Below are 17,123 nucleotides of genomic sequence, written 5' to 3' on the forward strand. Positions count from 1 at the left end.
AAAACTACAAGCGCATCGGGGCCATCAACAGTTATACCATAACCAACGCGTACGGTGTCGCCTACCCAATGTCATTGATGGCCCTCAACGGCAGCTACCGCTGGAGCAGTCAAACCTCGTACAAGATGTACTGGTCACTGGCCAACGATCTCTCTGCGATTGCGTCCAACACCAGTGGTATCGGCGGTCTCAGTCTCTTGCGAACGAGTCCTCGGTTCGCCTTTGCCAACACGTCGCTGCAAGCCGTCTTTACGACAAACTTGACGTTGATGTCGCCACTGGCCAACGGATTCGCCCTTGTCGCAGCGACGCTTGGCCCGTTTGGTGTCACTGACATGGTGTATGTACGCGTTCCAGCAGCCGTTAGCAGCGTCTTTCGCGACATAATTCAAATGACACGCCTCGCTATGGCCCCGTCAGTCCACGCTCAAGCCGCCTACAACCAGATCACACCACTCGGCACGTCGTACCCGATTCCGAAAAAGTGGCTCACACCCAACTACGGCTCGCTTGGCGGCTCGCCGCTCTGCCAAGAGCTCATTGCTAGCAAGGTGGTCTCCGGCGGACTCACTTGCATGCCGTCTTATGACCTACCGTGTCTGCCAACGTCGCCCGTGCAGAGCAAGGTCCTGCCAACGCGCCAACACTATATCGTGTCGGCGATTCTCTCGGGTCTTGTCGCATCACCGCCCAGTGACTGCCGCTCCATCTGCTCATTTGACCCGGCGTATCTCGCTCTTTGCCTCGTCTACCTCAACCAAACCATGTACTTTCTCCAGACGTACATGCCAGACGCCAACGCATCGTTTGGCTCTGTCGCGGCGTCAACCAACGCCCTTGTCCACAGTCTCAACATTGAGTTGATGATTTTTGCCAAAGTCAACGCGTCGGCGCCGCTCGGGCTGCTGCACACCAATATTCTCGACCCAAGTGAAGTCGGTTTTGGCTTTCTCGCGTGGACGTATCTGTACGACTGGGTCGTCGGGAATCGCGAAGTGATTTCGTTTCAAGGCGACAGTGGGACGCTCACTCTCTTGACGGACCTCCAACTCCCGCTGCTTCAGCAAGCGCAGCCGTGGATGCTCACGCAAGCGTTTGCCACGTACTTCCAAGCCGCAGTGCTATTTGTGACGCTAATTCTGCTTGGTCTTGCGATTGCGACAACATTGTACATGGTTCTGAGCCGCGGGCACTTTGTGGGCTTGAACATGCTCAAGCTCGATCGCGTCGGGGGCATGGTGTGGGTCGGCCGGCCGCTTTTGCTAGTCCGCAGCCTCACGGCCCTCTGCCTCCTCTCGACGGCGCCGCTCACTTTGCACTTTTCGGGCTATCTATCAATGTTTCAACTTCCGACACCGCCGATCTTGGTGCGGCTCTTGGCGTCGTGGGAGGTCACGTGGCTGGCGGTAATTCTGGACGACGTGGCACTTCCGTATACGCGCGAGTATGCGCGGTACCACGGTTTCCTCAACTGCGTCCTCTTGTGGTTGACCGTGGTCGTTGGAGCGCCACCGTTTGCGCCGACTTGTGATGTAAATGCTGCCTGCTCTGTGGATGAAATGGATTTTCAAGTCGTTTGCAGAAGCAGCCGCCTCGAAGTCGGGCGTCTCGACCGCCTCTTGACGCTTTTGCTCTTGGTGCTTGTGTGCCATGTGGTGTCACTGGCGTTGACGCGCTTTCTCCTCGGCACGCTGCCGACATGTTGTGTCGACTCGGCCCATTTCAGTGCCGGCGCCAAGTACTATTTCAGCCACCACGGCCAGATACGAGGTTCCCTCTACGACATCGACCGTGCGTCTGCCGTCCTCAACGGGTTGCTCACGGTGCAGATCGGAACGACCTTCTTTGCGCTCGACGTCAAGCTATGGCGCGTCGCATCAACGCCGATTCGGACCAACGTCACACGCGGCTACCCCCTCCGCACTGTTGAAAATACCATAGAATATACGTAAACCAGGCGAGATGTCCGTATTCTTGACGACCAAGTTTCCCTTCGTCGTGGCCCTTGGCGTGTAGGTGGCCAGGAGGAATGACCGGTCACGTGACACTGCTACGAGATCAAACATTGGCAGACCACCGGGGTTTGGAGTCCAAGCACTGACGGCCAACTCCCATGCATCCAGGCGTAGCGCTACGTATGCGAAGTCTTTGTGTCATAATGAAGATAACGCGGAACACGTTCATACATACATATAAGCACTGACGGCTTGTGGAGCGTCTCCCATTAATTGAATACTTATCTTTGGTTTCGAGATCAAATTGTTGACAATAATGTTATAATTCAATGTGTCCCAGGCCAGCACTCGACGGTGCAGTCTACATTGAATAGACTACTATTACTATTCCCTCGGCCCAAACTTTGACGAGCGATAAATGTTTTCGATGTGAATTAAAAATGGGCTGAAGCATCGAACCGACGCTGAGACGACGAGCATTGCTACGACAAGTCAACGCAGGGACTCAGTAGCAGATGGTGACGAGAAGCCCTTCGTCCGAGTGGCAGTCGCGCATCTTCTTGGCGTCGTCGAACGGGTAGAGGTAGGCATCCGGGCACTTGGGGTCATTGCACTGGACCATGCCGCAGTTGTACAGGTGGTTGTTTGCGAGGTTTTGCGGCTCGACCTTCATGGGCACGTTGTAGCCCTTCTTGCCGCTCTTCTGGCACTCGTCCCAGCTCTGGCCATCCCCGCACTACTTCCGAGGTCAACCAATGACAGCAAAAGAGATGGTGTACGTTGGGGGTCACGACGCTGAGGTCGTACCAGAACTTGCCGCCGTCGCGACTGCACTCGAACACTACACGAGACTCTTTGAGCTCGACCATCGTCATCCTGAGAAGGCGTACAGGTGGCTTCTTCGGACCGGCCGACGCGGAAGGTGCCGCCGTGGAAGGTGCTGCCAGCCACGTCGAACGTCGCCTTGTCACTCATCGTGTGGTAGTACGTCGTGAGCGCGTTCCCGACGCGAAGCGTGTACATGATGTCGATCGACTTGCCGCAGCTGTTGACCAGCCGCACACTTGCCTTGGGCATCTGCGACGACGGACTCGGACTCGGACTCGGTGATGGCTGCGGTTGTGGTTGTGGCTTGGGCGTGTCGGGGCTCGGCGAGGGCTTGGGTGCATCCGTGCTCGGCGATGGCTTGGGCGTGTCCGGGCTAGGTGATGGCTGCGGCTTGGGCGTGTCAGGGCTAGGCGACGGGTGCGGCTTAGGGCTGTCGCTACTAGGCGACGGGTACGGTTGGGGGCCATCGCTGCTCGGCGATGGGTGCGGTTTGGGTGCGTGCGAGCTTGGCGTTGGAGCATCCGGGCTCGGTCTTGGGGTGGACGGACACGGCGTCGGGCGGTGGCTAGGTCTGGGTGTCCATGGCATCGGCGTCGGCTTGTCCGAGTACGCCTCTTCGTCATCGGTATGCGACGGCGTCGGCGTCGTCATGTTCCGTGGCGTGTGCGTCGCATTTGGCGTCGTCGCGTCGACCGTTGTCTCTTCCGGCGTTGGTGTCGTCGTCGTCAGTGGCGTCGACGTGGGCACTGTTGCAATGCTGTCGTCGGCGGCACTCGGCGACGTCGGCGTCGTCGACGTCGGTGTCGGCGTGAAGGCCGGTGCGTTGCCCGAACCTTGGTTCGATTCGGTGGTAGCGGCAGAGACAGCGATCGCCGTGACGACGCCGAGCGTCACGAGCACGAGACCCGCGAGCACAAACCACGCGCGACGGCGCTTCCACCACGTCGCCGAGTTGGCGTCCTTCTCCACATACAGCGGGTCGTCGTCGGTGATGCGCCAGACCGCGATCTGGTCGTCGGTGCGTGCCATGGTGGCTGGAGATTGCAAAGTAGAGACTGGCGACGCTCGTGTCGGTGGTGGTAGCTGTGGTGGTGCTCTTGACTCTGGATATCGCTTTCGTGGACTGGCTTTGCATACAAACATCAAGTATAAAACCATCGGGCCGCGTGATACACAAGAGGCGGGAGGACATATGGCATACGTGGCAGCGTGCCATCGCAGCTTTTGTATCGCCACGCGGTTTGTGAGCTTCAAGATGGAATCGCGGATACGGACGTCGCGGCGTCGTCATCCAGTGCTCCAGTTCCTATTGCTTTGACAGAGGAAAGGGCAACTAATGAGTACACTGTGCCACCCACGTTCGCAGTCGAGAGGCGGTCACGCCCCACACTACAAGTAGAGTACGGCTCAGCGACCCACTTGGCAGCAACAAAAGTTGGCACCAAGATCGACGCATCGAGCAAGCGTTGCACGCGCGTGATCACGACCCCGCCGCGTCGATGCATGTCGCCAACGAGGTAACTTGTAGAAGAGGTATTAACATTGGGCTGGACAAGAGTCCATATTCACGTTTCTGGGATTTCGGGAAGATGCCGGAACGGCCGCGGAATCGCGCATCGACGTCGATGGACTGGATGCAACACCCCAGTCGTCCGTGACGCAGCTCCTTTGGCTACCCGATACCCGATCGAACGGCGATTCAATGGGGTGCCTTGGCGTCCCCACGCAAATGGCCACCAAGGCCCGCCACCCAGACAAAACAAAGCCCGTCGATAGGATTGGTCAAAATTCAGCGACGAGGCAGGCGACGATTGGCCCCTGGTCAAAAAATGGCTGCGCGAACACCAAATCGTGTGAAAGTGGACATTAAGACGTTAAATAGTGTACTCGATGTCAAGGTGCAGTGCTGCAGCATCCACTTACAGGTACTTACTAGTACCGTTGGAACCGAATCGAATGCTGCATTCGCATGGACGAACGGCAACATGAAGCGAAAAGGCATTCGCCACACGTCTAGAATCAGCGCTTATGCAATGAGCGTATTTTCGAGTCGTACTCGTACATACATAACGAGCTACTTGCGTCGTCGAGCTGAGGAGGTCCCCGACCCGTCGCCGGATGCAACGTTGGGGCAAGGCGGTGTGACTCCGACGCCAGAGTCAAGAACGGAAACACAAGGCAGCCGTCGAGGCGATCACCATGTCGACCTCGACATTCGAGATATTGTCATGGCTTCGAGCGCCGTGGCCAAGCCAGTGACCAAATCAGATATCGAGACTGACGCGTAGCTATCCTTGTTGCCACATTGCAGTTGCGAGCAACTAGCAGTAGAGCAGTGTCCCGTCCGTGCTGATGATATGTGGCAACTGCCACTTGCTGGTGTGCTGCACGGCCCCCTTCAACGCCAAAGTGGCGATGCAATTTGATCGCATTTTCAGTCTCGTCGGTGGCGCGCAGCATTTGCAAGGCGATGGCCGCCACCGAGTTGTCAGTGACCTCACTAACTGAGGTTGCACAAGAGCACTCGTCTTCAAGCAGAACGATGGGCGCGTCGGAGCCCGGTTTTCTTTTGGCGACTTCAAAAGGAGTTTGGTTTGCGTACGACTACGGTGGACTGTGGTGCGTGAACCTGAATCCGTAGCGTCAACGACGGGGTCAACCCGCGCCGTCGCCTCGACAAGCTCGCAACGTACGGCAAGCGCACGACGCAGTCGACGACGATGCTGCGCCGATCTTCATTCCGTTGATTGCATCGGCCAGAGGTGACGGCGACATAGACTTCTGGAGCTCCATTTGCAGCATGCACCAAGATGGCTCGAACGTACACGAGCGGCTCGCTCAGTGTCTTTTGCGTCTGAAGACAAGGCGACTAGATGACCAGCCACGAGCTGCAGGATGCAAACCCTTGGCCTCGCGGAACCTCAGGCGTGTTGATGTCACATCCATGTGTAAACAACAAACATACCTTTTCCTGGAGACCTGTGATGCTACAAGGGATATAATTGTTATTATATCCCTTGGGTGCTATCACGGCCATAATTCGGCCTTGGATCTCAACTTGATGGAGCCGCAAGATGTGCTTGGGAGGATGTTTCGATGAGGAAGCCACGGAGCTGGAACGAGCTCAGATTGGAATGGCACCAGATTCCTTATCCCCCTCCCTTTTTCGCCCGAGGTGCACCAAGCAGCTATCATTGCATGGGCTGTTCCGCAGGTGATTCTGCCTCCTCGGACGAGCACATCTTCCTCCTGGCATCAAAGTGACCCATCAAGGATGCCGCATTTCTCGTCCCGACTGCGAAATGTCAACAATGTGCGAAACGTGAACAATGTGTGAATCGTCACACGTGTGTTTCCCACGTCGCCACGCACCCCCATTCCCGTTCACAACCACAGCTCTGCACAATGTAGTCGTTCTTGTCATCGCTAAGCAACGACATTTTGCATCGTCCCCCACGGCCATCTAGGCGCCTCCGGCTCCGCAGCAACACTCTGGTCATGACAATGGTCGGCATGCGTGGGTGGCTTCGTTTCACACCTGATAATGGCGTGCGAAACCACGGTGCTTTTTGGTCAAGTCCGTGTGTCACGCTAAAAGGACAGCGAAAATCCATCTCCGCCAATCACCATTGACATATCGGATCATTTCAACCAATCACTGAATTCTTCACCATGAGTCACAAACCATCGCACTTTTCTGTCCGAGTGATATCCATTCGAAAATTCGCCTTCCGATGACGGCCAACCGCGAGCACTCGCCGCTGCTGGCCGCCCCGAGCCAGGCGCCGACCGCCCCAAGCCTAGCACCGGCGACAGGCCCGACCCGGCAGGTCTCGCTCGGCGCGAAGCAGCGGCCCGTCCAGGAGGTCCATCCGCTGCCGTGGTTCCGTAGCCCCGAGCTCTCGATGAACAAGGAGAAGGCGCGGCTGCATCTGAAGCGCAAGCAGCAGGCGCTCAAGGCGCCCGAGCGCTGGTCGTGCGGCCGCTACTTTGGCTCGCTCGGCAGTGGCGAGAAGTGCGTCCACCTCCTCGTGCTCGTCATACTGATCTTTACGATCGTGGTCATTCTCTCCATCTTGTTTGCGCCCGACGCCAGTACCGTGCCGCCGCCCCGCGCGCTGCGATGGGACGAATGAAGGCGACGGAGCGCGCGACGACGGTCTAGTCGTACGTTGTCTGGCGTATATATATATCGTATGCAGTACATGATGGTCCATGCGCTCGCGGCCAATCGCCCGCCCCACGCCACCCCGGCCAGGCGACCAGACGTCATCTGTGTAGCAGTGGACGGAGCTAGTGGTAACTCGCAACACGGTCATCTTCAGGGTCATCTTCATGCATCGCTCTACGGACCATCCATGCTCCTCGTCGAAGGATTCCGTCGGCTGCATCGACGCGGCAAGCAAGTGCCATCCAATACGACGTGGCGCATGGCGCAATGTGGGTGACGCCCGCCTGCGGGCGCGGGCGCGGCCAGGCGCGCTCGCCTGCATGGGCTATACAACAGTCATCCTCTACGGTCGATGCGTTGCATGAAGGATGTCGAGGTGCGCAGCAGTGTACATGCAGGATGGAAGTTGGACTCAGATTAGCATGACCTAGCTTCTTCATGGACCTACGGCGTGCAGCATGCTCGTAGAGCGTGTCGTCGAGCGCCATGGGCCAGGTAAAGCATCAGGAAGGTACAATTCCTCATCGTCCGTCGATCCTCGTCATGTACATGGAGCCAATGTCTACCTACGCGTCGTGGTCCATGCGCCTTGCTGCCTCTTGCTGGATTCCTGAAATGACTGGTGCCGGAAATATTGTCAAACTCGATTGCCCGAAATACGTAGGCAACATAAAAGATCCAGGCACAATAAGAAAGCTTAGGCAAAATATATCTATCCTAACGTATCCGATACAGCCTAGGATTTATCCAAGGATCGATCCAACGCCACAGATCGATACTGGATTTGGAGATGACATGTATCCTAGTGTATGCAGTCTCAGAGGTTCTGGAAAGCATGAGCAACGAGCTGAGCGCAGCGATCCTGCGGCGGATCCTCGACGACGTCAAGGGCAGCGGGGGCACCTTTGGCCCCGAGCATGGCACGATGCTCATGGCCATCTACCACAACGAGCCCGACATGACCTTGTTCCAAGCCGCCGTCGAGCTCGTCGAGAAGAGCCGCGTCACGCGCATCACCGCGACGCCGAGTGGCCGCACCTTGGTGCGCGTCTCGGCGCCGTCGCACCATGGCGCGCACGCCATGCATATCTGCTTTGCGCACTACTGCTCGTGCGACGCCTTTCACGAGGCGACGGTGCACGGCCGCTTGACCATGGTACGCTTCCGAGGATCTCACTCTCGCCTCATGTCGACCCGGTAGTGCAAGCACATGCTCGCCGCGCTCTTGGCCGACGCAGTCGCCAAGATGCAGCAGGTGACAGTCGCCGACAGCGAGTTTGCCAACTTGCTCTGCTCGGACGACGCGACCATGTAACACAAGAAGGCTCTATTTATCGCTCCACCACGAGCTTGCTATCCATCGCCAAGCCCTTGTAGACCACGTCGCCACTGCGCATGGCCATAGCCCTACATGCACATGACGCCGTCGGCAGCACGATCTGTCCCTTGAGTGATGTACCTACATCAGGCACAAGGCAAGTGCTATGAGCGACCTTCTGTAGAGCTACCGCGACGAGGCGTAGCCGTAGCGACGTCAGGATGACGTCTCTTGCTTCCTGCATGGCTTCATGCCCGCCTTTGGATCTTGGTGCATTTTCGCCGTATACGCTGGCGCCGGGCCCCATGCTAAGAGGTTAGCACCATCGAGAATGTTCGTTTATATATCCGGTAGAATAATATTGTCTTTGACATGTCAGACAAGTTGTGCACTCGTGTACGCGCCCATGTCGCGCTTAGGTTTTTGCGCGGCAACGGCCACTGCATGCGTACGATTGGCTAAAATGGGCCTCAAAATATCGCAATGCCACTTGTTAGCCACTTGGATTGGGTAAAACGTTGATATTCTAGCCAATGAGCGGCGTGTATGCCCTCCATACGAACCGCGCGATTGTGGTTGGCTGAAATTCTGGTCGCCCAAGAGATCTCCCAACTCCACGTTTGGAAGCTGCGACCATGAAGCGGGACGAGCCGACGCCGGACGCGGAGACGCTGCCATGGGTCCGGGTGCAGATGGAAGGCCTCGTGGGCTCGACCTTCGACGCCTCCACGGAGGACCGCGATGGCCATGTGTGGTCCTTCCGCTGCATGCCGGACGACACAAGCGGCGACGTGCTCGTCGCGATCGACCGCGTCGATGCGACCATGGGCACGCTCTTCGTGCAAGCGACGCTGCAGCATCCATCACGAGACGCATCCCGGTATATCGTCATGGACGGCTCCTTGAGCGAGACGAGCGTCGAGCTCAAGCTCACGACCATGCACATGTTGATGGACCCGAGCAGCGGCTTTATGCATCCTGACGGCGACATTCGCATCGACATCGTGGTCTGGGACTGTGCGCCGTCGTCCAAGCGCTTCAAGGCCAGCGGTAGTGACACGACGAGCAACAGCAGCACGGTCGGCGACGAATATCTCGTCGACGAGACGTTTCTGACGGCCGAGAACCGGCTGGATCCATCCATCTTTGACGACGATGAGATGACTATCGACGAAGAGAGCCAAGCCGAAGAGAAGCGCTTGGTCGACCTCGCAACCAGCTACGTCATGCAGGCGCAGCAAGACGACGAAGAAGCGCAGGTACTTTTAGCGCGACGCAAGAAGGGCGCCGAGGACGACACTGTCGACCTCACCTTGCCGTCGTCGTACGACTCCAAGACGACGACCGGCATGGTCGGGCTCAAGAACCAAGGCGCGACCTGCTACATGAACTCGCTCCTCCAGACGCTCTTCCACATGGCGCCATTTCGGAAGGCCGTGTACGACACGCCAACGGCCGACGAAGACAGCGCGACGAGCGTCGTCTTGGCGCTCCAGCGTGTGTTTTACCGGCTCGAAACCGGTGGGTCTCGTACTATCAATGTATCAAGCGCAAATGCGATGGCTAGCGGACAAGGCCGTGAGCACAAAAGAGCTCACCAAGTCGTTTGGGTGGTCCCATATGGATGCGTTCACGCAGCACGACGTACAGGAGCTCTACCGGATTCTGTGCGACCGGCTCGAAGAAAAAATGAAGGGCACGCCGGCCGACGGTCGTCCATTCCTGCCATTTTTGGAAGTTTGTATCAATGTATCAAATCTAGGCTTGATCAAGGCGCTCTTTGAAGGCAAGGTCAAGAGCTTCATCTCGTGCGTGCATGTCCCGTGCGAGTCGTCGCGCGAAGAGTCGTTCTACGACCTCCAGCTGGACGTCAAGGGCCTCGTCAACCTCGATGCGAGCTTTGAAAAGTACATTGAAGTCGAGATGCTCGACGGCGAAAACCAATACGACGCCAAAGACTTTGGCAAGCAAGATGCGAAAAAGGGGCTTGTCTTTGAGAGCCTCCCGCCGGTCCTCAACCTCCAGCTCAAGCGGTACAGTGTCCTGATTTTGAGATTGAGATTCAAATGGACGTTGATTTTCTAGATTCGAGTACGATCCGCTGCGCGATGGCATGGTCAAGGTCCACGACCGCTTTGAGTTTCCAAAGCGATTGGACCTCAGCGCCTATGTGCCGGGAACGTCGCCGTCGCCCGTCTACCACCTCCACAGGTATATATATGGACATTATTGTCCATATATATGACGTTTGATGTAGCATTCTCGTGCACTCGGGCGACGTGCACCACGGCCATTACTATGTCTACGTCCGTCCGCGTCTGGACAAGGACTGGTACAAGTTTGATGATGACGTCATCTCGAGTGCGGACGAAGAGAGCCTCCTGGAAGGCAGCTATGGCCGGCCACCGGACGCGTCGTCCAATTCGCCGCTGAGCCGCGTCTTGAGCTGCAGCAGCGCCTACATGCTCGTACAAGCTCGAACATCGTCGCGTGGGCGACCTTATGGGTCCGTATGCTAGGTCTACTTGCGCGAAGATGCATGTCCGTCGGGTGCCGAGCCGGCTGTGATCCCTGACGCGCTCAAGGAGCGGTTTCAAGACGAGGAAATCGCAGTCCGCCGTCGCAAGCGGCTCGTCCAGCGGTACAGGCGCGTCCGACTCGGCTCGTCGCATACGCGCTGCGCCCTAGGGAACACATGTACTATCATTTGCGCATCGCCACCGACGAGTGCCTCTACACGTTTGACAACATTACCAAGTCCAAGGACTTTTGCGAGTTTCCGAAAACGGCCAAGTCCCCGCCGACGTCGTCGACGATGCTGAGCTTCAAAGTGCCAAAGGCGTGGACGGTCGGTCCTTCGCCAAATGCATAGGCGACCACGGAGACGGCGCGTAGGTGCGGCAGCTGTATGGCCTCGTCCACCTCGAAACCGGTGTCCCGATCGAGCATTTTCGGCTCTGGACGATGACAGCGCGCGAAAACCGGACCCATCGCCCGGACGAGCATTTGGATACGCACTTGGATGCAACGCTGCAGCGCGCCTTGCACGACAATGACGCGACGATCAACAAGATTGTGCCGTTGTACCTTGAGGTCGTCTTGCCCAACACGGTGCTGCGTCGGTACACGCTCGCCGACTTTGCGCCCATCGAGTTTGAGGGCAAAGACGCGGTCGTGGGCGTCGACGACGATGGTATTCCGGACGACGACATGCCGCCGGGCTTGCTTGCCTCGGTACGCTTACTGTTCGTGGTTGGACGCTGCTGACCGGATGTGGATGTAGGTCAATGCAGCGGCCGCAGCGCGCGACCCGATTCTAGACCCCCGCGGCTCGTTGCTGCTGTTTGTGAAATACTACAACGTGGGCGTCGGCGCGAGCCAACGGCCTTTGTCGTACATGGGCACGATGCTCCTGCACGGTTCCGACACGGGTAGCTCACTCGGGTTGCGGGATCGAATGTGGACATATTGTCTGTGTCTAGTCGCGACGGTGCTCCAGGGCATTCAAGACCACGCGTTTGGCTCACCGATTGCGATGGACTTGGCGCTCTACGAAGTCGTGCAGCCAGAGACTGTTACCAAGCTCGACGAACATGCGACGCTGGTCGACAGCGAGCTCCAGAGCGGCGACATTGTTGTGTTTCAAGTGGCCGTCGAGGTGCGCTGTCGATGGAGTGAATGTTGCGTCGACCGTGCCGACTAGGACGAGAACGACGACGACGACGACGACGCGGACGACGAGTCGATGTGTCGCACGGTGCCCGAGTACTTTGCGTATCGGCTCAACCGTGTGGACGTGACGTTTCGCGCGCGTTTTGAGAACGATGTGCCGACGACCGAGGTCTCGCTTCCGTTGCTGCTCACCGACTCGTACGACGACGTGATCCACTCGGTTGCGATTGCCCTCGACATGGACCCTCTCTTTGTGCGGCTGTATCCGCACTCGTCCCACACGCACGGCCCACGTGCCAAGCCGTACAAGCACAGCCGGAGCTCGGGTAATACCGTGTTTCTCGACGATGTGGTGTACAAGGCGGCGGGATAGGCTCGTCTGGCATCACGCTCAAGGCGATGCTCATGACGTCGTTTGACAGCAGTGCGACGCTGCTCTACTACGAACGCCTCGACGAGTCGATCGTCAACCTCGAGCGCAAGACGCATCTGCCCGTGTACCTCTCGCCGTACGAGCCGGCATTCGCCACGGACACGCTGAGCCGCGTCGACTTGATTTTGGAGCCGACGTCGACGGTGCAAGGCGCGCTCGCTGAAATCGCCCGTCGGCACGCGGTCGACACGGCATTGGTCGACTTGCGGTTGGCGACTTACTATCTGCAAACGCGTGTCGACTATCACAACGTATAGGCTGCTAGAGACGCGGGACGGGTCGACCATGCTCCGCATCGTGCCGACCGCGACACCGATCTCGCTACTGCAAGGCTCGAGTTTGTTTGTCGTTGATTCGATCCCCGCGACCCGCAAGCCGTTTTGCCAGTCGGTGGTCCTCGGTGTCATGCACTTCAGCTACACCCACGACACGTTCATTGCGCCGCACCACACGGCCGGCCTCGTCGTGGCCTATGACGACGACACGTTCGAGTCGCTTCGCCGCCGCGTCCAAGCCAAGTACGTGTCCTTGTTGACGTGGCTAGCTTGATACCTTGAAACATTGCTGTACTGATCTGTACCCCGTAGGTTCAAGGTCACGGACGACGTGTTTGCCAAGTGGAAGCTCTCGGCGATCGTCGAGAGTCGCGGGGTGCCGCTCGAGTCGGAGCCAGGTACCATGTTCGGCTTCGTCGTATGTGTTGGGTTGATATCGAAGTAGGCGACATGAACCGCGATGTGGTCTTTGACGAAGGCCGACTCGAGCTCGCCCGGGGCGACGGCTACTGCTTTCTCGGGCTCGAGTACGCAGCCACGATCGCACCGTCGCGCCGCCGGGCGGACGGCGGCATCAAGATTCGATCCGGGTAGATGTGGTCGTTCAATAGACCAACGATGTACGGTTGCGATGGCCGGTCATTATCTCGTCCTCAAGCTCACATTGGTGACGGTTCATGAACAACTCGACTCGCAACGCAGAGATAACATCCGACGTACTCACTCGAAGCTCGAGTTAATACCGTAGAAGGGTTAAATACGTTTGTCCAGCTATCGAGTCCTATTGCGGCGTCATGTACGTGTCGCCGTAGAGCATCGTGAGGTACGCATGCGTGTTGGCCGGACACCACGTGCTGCGGTCGTCAAACTTGCAGCGAACAAGGGGGAAGACCCAGTCGCGCGGTACGACAAAGTGGTTGGGCGCCGGGCAGTGCTTGCAGGCCCACCAGCACACCGAGGCGACGGGCGCCAGCACATCGATCGCCACAGTCGTGGTGGTTGTCACCTCGAGGTGCGTCGAGGTGTTGACGTTTGTCGACTCGACGTTGACGACCGCGTCCTTGGTGCGCAGCGTCGCGTGGGTGCCGCCGTCCACATGCAGACTCGTCGTTGTGTTGACTTGGGTATGGTTGATGGACGGGTGAAACTCGAAGAGATCGACGTAGAAGCCCTTGTGCTTGTCCACGAACCGCCCGGGGAGGTACGCGTACGGGCCCTTTCTGTACAGCGGACTCTTGTTGACAAAGAGCTCGTAACGGGACGGAAATGGGATAGGTGTACGCCGCAGCTTGGTAAACGAGTCGTGCGTCAAGCCAAAGTCGGCGTCCAAGTCGAACGGGATCAAGCCACCGTCGCGCACCGACCCAAGGAGTGAGCCCGAGTCGAGCCAGTACTCGATGCCGTTGGCTTCCAACCCGTCGAGGAGCGTGTACACCATGGTACGGATCATGGCCCTCCGGTCCTCGACCGTGTAGCAGTCGGTCTTGTTGACATACTCGACCGAGAGGTGGCCCATCGCGATGACTGCGCAGTCGATCTTGCCAGCAGGATCCTTGGGAAAGATGTTGCCCCACTTGTCGGTCGGAAACGGCGTTGGTGTCGATGGCAGTGTCGGTGTTGGCGTCGACAGCAGTGTCGGTGTTGGTGCCGGTGTTGGCGTCGGTGATACCGGCGGGGTGGTGTTGGTCAATGGTGTCACTGCAGTGGTGGCGGTGGGCGTTGCCGACGACGCGATCGGGTCGAGCTGCAGTCGCGCATGGCGGACCATGGGTGGGCGGGCGGGTGGCGCTGGCACCTCGGCCGTCAAAGTCTCCTGGAGCAAGCTCATCGAGAAAAGCGACGTGAGAACGAGGACGAGCAGAAGCACCGGCGTGCGTACGCTGTCGTCCGCTCGATTGCGCAGATTCATGTTCAAATGGCACTTGAGAAATGATGGTCGACCGCGCGCACAATCCCAAACAGGTGCTTCGACAGCACGTTCACCATGATCGAACGACGTGGACATCGGAGCCATGGCATCCATATAGTGCGTGGTCCACAAGGCCATATCAACTAGTCGGCGTATCGTCATCAATGCCAAGACACCGTTGGTCGCCGTGAATGCTGCCATCCTCGATTCGATACCTCGATAGTCCAATTGTTTGGTTGCGTTTGTAGGCGCGTATGGCCACCGTCTCGGTCGTTATGGGCGCTTGCGAATTTCGGTCATTCTATATATGGTCGATACATATCCATATAGAGCAGCCTCAGTATCCATGTATTGGAAAATATGGTGGTTCTTTTTTGACGCTCTGAAATTGCGACACATCGGTCAGACGATCTTGGATGCAGTGGCGACGGGTTTCTTTGACTTGGTGTTTGTATGTATCGACGTCCTCGCAAAGTGTGTAATGGATCACAAAATGTCCGACTTGATTAGCGCTTGCCTCGGACTATGTTGCTGTTCCTTTGGTTGTTCCTTATCAAATTGGTCCAACTTTTGTTCCGCAAGTGCAGCTAACCTCAAGGGACGACATTTGCTGGCTTACAACCGATACAGCCGGCAGATCCGCGTCTCCGCCAGTGTCTCTGCCATTCATTGTGGGAGACCATGCTTGCCAAGCCGTGCTCTCCGCAGCCTCGGGCGCTGCGACTTGCACAGACCTCACTAGAAGCTCAATCTCAAAACCATCTACTTCGACAAAAACATCCGATGTTGTTGAGGTTGAGAGGAGGGTTCGACCACTTCTTTCACGGTACCGGGTCTTGCATCGGACTCGTTCTTTAAAGGGATACGAATATGCCGATAGCAGGCCCAAGCCAAAGGTATCCTGAGTGCGAAGAGCTCATCAAACGACACGTATGTACAATCGATCCAAAGATTTGTTGGCGTGCATTTGCATGCTGGGGGTCGACCTCGCAAAATGCACCGACAGTCAACCAATTGAACGCTTCTGTGACGGCAAATTACGGTAAAAACGAACTCGAGCGAGGCTACGACGCACTGTGCTTGAGCGTCATAAAGTCGTTGCCGTAGAGAACTTGAAGGTACGCTGTTGTCTGGTGTGGGCACCACGTCATGCGGTCGTCAAATTTGCAGCGGACAAGCGGAAAGACCCAGTCGCTTGGGACAAGAAAGTGCATTGGCGCCGGGCAGTTCTTGCACGCCCACCAGCAGTTGGAGGCCGCGGGGCCCAGCATTGGCACCTCGACCGTCGTCGCTTCCTCGAGCTGCGTCATCGACGAGTTGGCGGCTGGCAAAACGACGTGCTCGATCCGCTTTGTCGACGGCAAAAACTCAAACAAATCAATGTACAGTCCCTTGGTCGTGTCGGTGAAGCGCCCGGGGAGGTACGGGTACGGGCCGCGCCGATAGAACTGACTGTCGTTGACAAAGAGCTCGTAGCGCGATGGAAACGTCAGGTTGGTTCGCCGCAGCTGCGCAAACGATGCCTGCGTCAAGCCAAAGTCCGCGTCCAAGTCGTGCGGGATCAAGCCGCCGTGCCGGACCGACCCGAGGAGCGTGCCCGAATCGAGCCAGTACTCGATCCCGTTGGCGTCAAACGCGTCGATGAGCGTGTAGACCAACGCGCGGATCATCTGCCGACGATCGTCCTCCGTGTAGCAGTCGGTCGGGTTGATAAAGTGCTCGACGAGGTGGCCTGTTCGAAGCGCGACGCACTTGATCTTGCCGGCCGGGTCCACGGGGTACATGTCGCCGGCCTTGTCGGTCGGCAGCCACGGCTTGGGCCCCAGCGTCGCCTGGACCCACGGCGCCGATGAAGCGAGTGCGGGCTCGGATGACGAGGGTGCGAGCTCGGTCGGTGAGGGCGACGGCGCGATTGACGAGGGCTCCGCCGTTGGCGCAGCCAAGACGACCTTGTCGGGCAGCTCGTTCGTCGGCTCGTCGGGCAGCTCGTTCGTCGGCTCGTCGGGCAGCTCGTGGCGCAGTGGACCGGCTTCGGTGGTCATGGTCTCCTGGAGGACGCTCATGGTCATGAGCGAGGCCAGCACGAGGAGGAGAAGCAGCGCCAGCGCGCGCTTCGGGTCCTGCTCGTCGACCAGCTTCATGCTGAAATGCCATCGGCCGCTGCGATCCGCAAGGTGCCAGGTCGTCGGCCATGCGTCCCAGATGTGTGGGACTGTGGTATGGATTGCTACGTATGTCAGATCCATAGACTCAAATATGGTATGGACGTTCTCCACCATATACAAGGCGATGCAGAAACGATATGACGACGCCACATCGTGGATCGCAGCCCTGGCAGCGGCATGGAAATATCTCCAAGGCATAGCATAGTGCATCGTATCGAGATGCGATGCTACTGAATAATATCGTCGGCCCATTTGCGCACGCGAAAACCGTTCTTGAAGCACCAGTCTCCTGGATATGGTCATCCAAAATCCATATAGGGGATTCAAATATCCACATGCCATTTGAATATGGTCCATGGCGTCCATGGGGTCAAAATTTAGGCAGATGGGACAAGAT

General features: G+C 57.7%; 8 protein-coding genes across 9 annotated transcripts in view; 4 read left to right on the forward strand and 4 right to left on the reverse strand.

The window, feature by feature from the left end:
* Positions 1-77: 77 nt before the first annotated feature.
* On the forward strand, positions 78-1,952 carry SDRG_08467 (hypothetical protein; the record flags this gene model as incomplete). The annotated part of the gene is made up of 1 exon (XM_008614355.1): positions 78-1,952. One exon carries the CDS (start codon positions 78-80, stop codon positions 1,950-1,952), a length of 1,875 nt encoding a protein of 624 aa, XP_008612577.1.
* Positions 1,953-2,296: 344 nt separating this feature from the next.
* On the reverse strand, positions 2,297-3,897 carry SDRG_08468 (hypothetical protein). Its single transcript, XM_008614356.1, has 3 exons — positions 2,846-3,897; positions 2,735-2,796; positions 2,297-2,691 (listed from the first exon to the last, which is right to left on the reverse strand). The coding sequence occupies exons 1-3, from the start codon at positions 3,810-3,812 to the stop codon at positions 2,461-2,463; spliced, it is 1,260 nt and encodes a 419-aa protein (XP_008612578.1). The 5' UTR covers positions 3,813-3,897; the 3' UTR covers positions 2,297-2,460.
* Positions 3,898-6,508: 2,611 nt separating this feature from the next.
* Positions 6,509-7,113, forward strand: SDRG_08469 (hypothetical protein). The gene has a single exon (XM_008614357.1). The coding sequence runs from the start codon at positions 6,518-6,520 to the stop codon at positions 6,917-6,919; it is 402 nt and encodes a 133-aa protein (XP_008612579.1). The 5' UTR covers positions 6,509-6,517; the 3' UTR covers positions 6,920-7,113.
* A 657-nt stretch (positions 7,114-7,770) lies between these two features.
* Positions 7,771-8,615, forward strand: SDRG_08470. Of its 2 annotated transcripts, XM_008614358.1 has the most exons (3): positions 7,778-8,110; positions 8,156-8,409; positions 8,457-8,615. In XM_008614358.1, the coding sequence occupies exons 1-2, from the start codon at positions 7,790-7,792 to the stop codon at positions 8,267-8,269; spliced, it is 435 nt and encodes a 144-aa protein (XP_008612580.1). In that variant the 5' UTR covers positions 7,778-7,789; the 3' UTR covers positions 8,270-8,409; positions 8,457-8,615. The 2 variants fall into 2 exon arrangements, with proteins under 2 accessions (XP_008612581.1, XP_008612580.1); XM_008614359.1 differs by lacking the exon at positions 8,457-8,615 and having other exon boundaries at positions 7,771-8,110; positions 8,156-8,447.
* A 258-nt stretch (positions 8,616-8,873) lies between these two features.
* Positions 8,874-13,431, forward strand: SDRG_08471 (hypothetical protein). The gene is made up of 15 exons (XM_008614360.1): positions 8,874-9,793; positions 9,840-9,983; positions 10,035-10,305; positions 10,358-10,483; positions 10,530-10,740; positions 10,792-10,913; positions 10,961-11,120; positions 11,168-11,506; positions 11,556-11,703; positions 11,755-11,930; positions 11,976-12,270; positions 12,318-12,585; positions 12,635-12,895; positions 12,965-13,050; positions 13,098-13,431. The coding sequence occupies exons 1-15, from the start codon at positions 8,908-8,910 to the stop codon at positions 13,244-13,246; spliced, it is 3,642 nt and encodes a 1,213-aa protein (XP_008612582.1). The 5' UTR covers positions 8,874-8,907; the 3' UTR covers positions 13,247-13,431.
* Positions 13,343-14,568, reverse strand: SDRG_08472 (hypothetical protein). The gene has a single exon (XM_008614361.1). The coding sequence runs from the start codon at positions 14,559-14,561 to the stop codon at positions 13,434-13,436; it is 1,128 nt and encodes a 375-aa protein (XP_008612583.1). The 5' UTR covers positions 14,562-14,568; the 3' UTR covers positions 13,343-13,433.
* A 913-nt stretch (positions 14,569-15,481) lies between these two features.
* SDRG_08473 (hypothetical protein) lies at positions 15,482-16,791 on the reverse strand. Its single transcript, XM_008614362.1, has one exon. It carries the CDS (start codon positions 16,700-16,702, stop codon positions 15,626-15,628), a length of 1,077 nt encoding a protein of 358 aa, XP_008612584.1. The 5' UTR covers positions 16,703-16,791; the 3' UTR covers positions 15,482-15,625.
* Positions 16,792-16,953: 162 nt separating this feature from the next.
* SDRG_08474 (hypothetical protein) overlaps positions 16,954-17,123 on the reverse strand; it is a gene marked incomplete at its 3' end in the record, with an annotated part of 782 nt that continues 612 nt past the window's right edge. Inside the window, exon 2 of the mRNA XM_008614363.1 lies at positions 16,954-16,998. Within this exon, the coding sequence (XP_008612585.1) occupies positions 16,954-16,998 (45 nt within the window). The remainder of the gene's footprint in view (positions 16,999-17,123) is intronic.

The sequence above is a fragment of the Saprolegnia diclina genome (assembly GCF_000281045.1).
Source record: "Saprolegnia diclina VS20 unplaced genomic scaffold supercont1.26, whole genome shotgun sequence".
In the NCBI taxonomy this organism is placed as follows: domain Eukaryota; phylum Oomycota; class Saprolegniomycetes; order Saprolegniales; family Saprolegniaceae; genus Saprolegnia; species Saprolegnia diclina.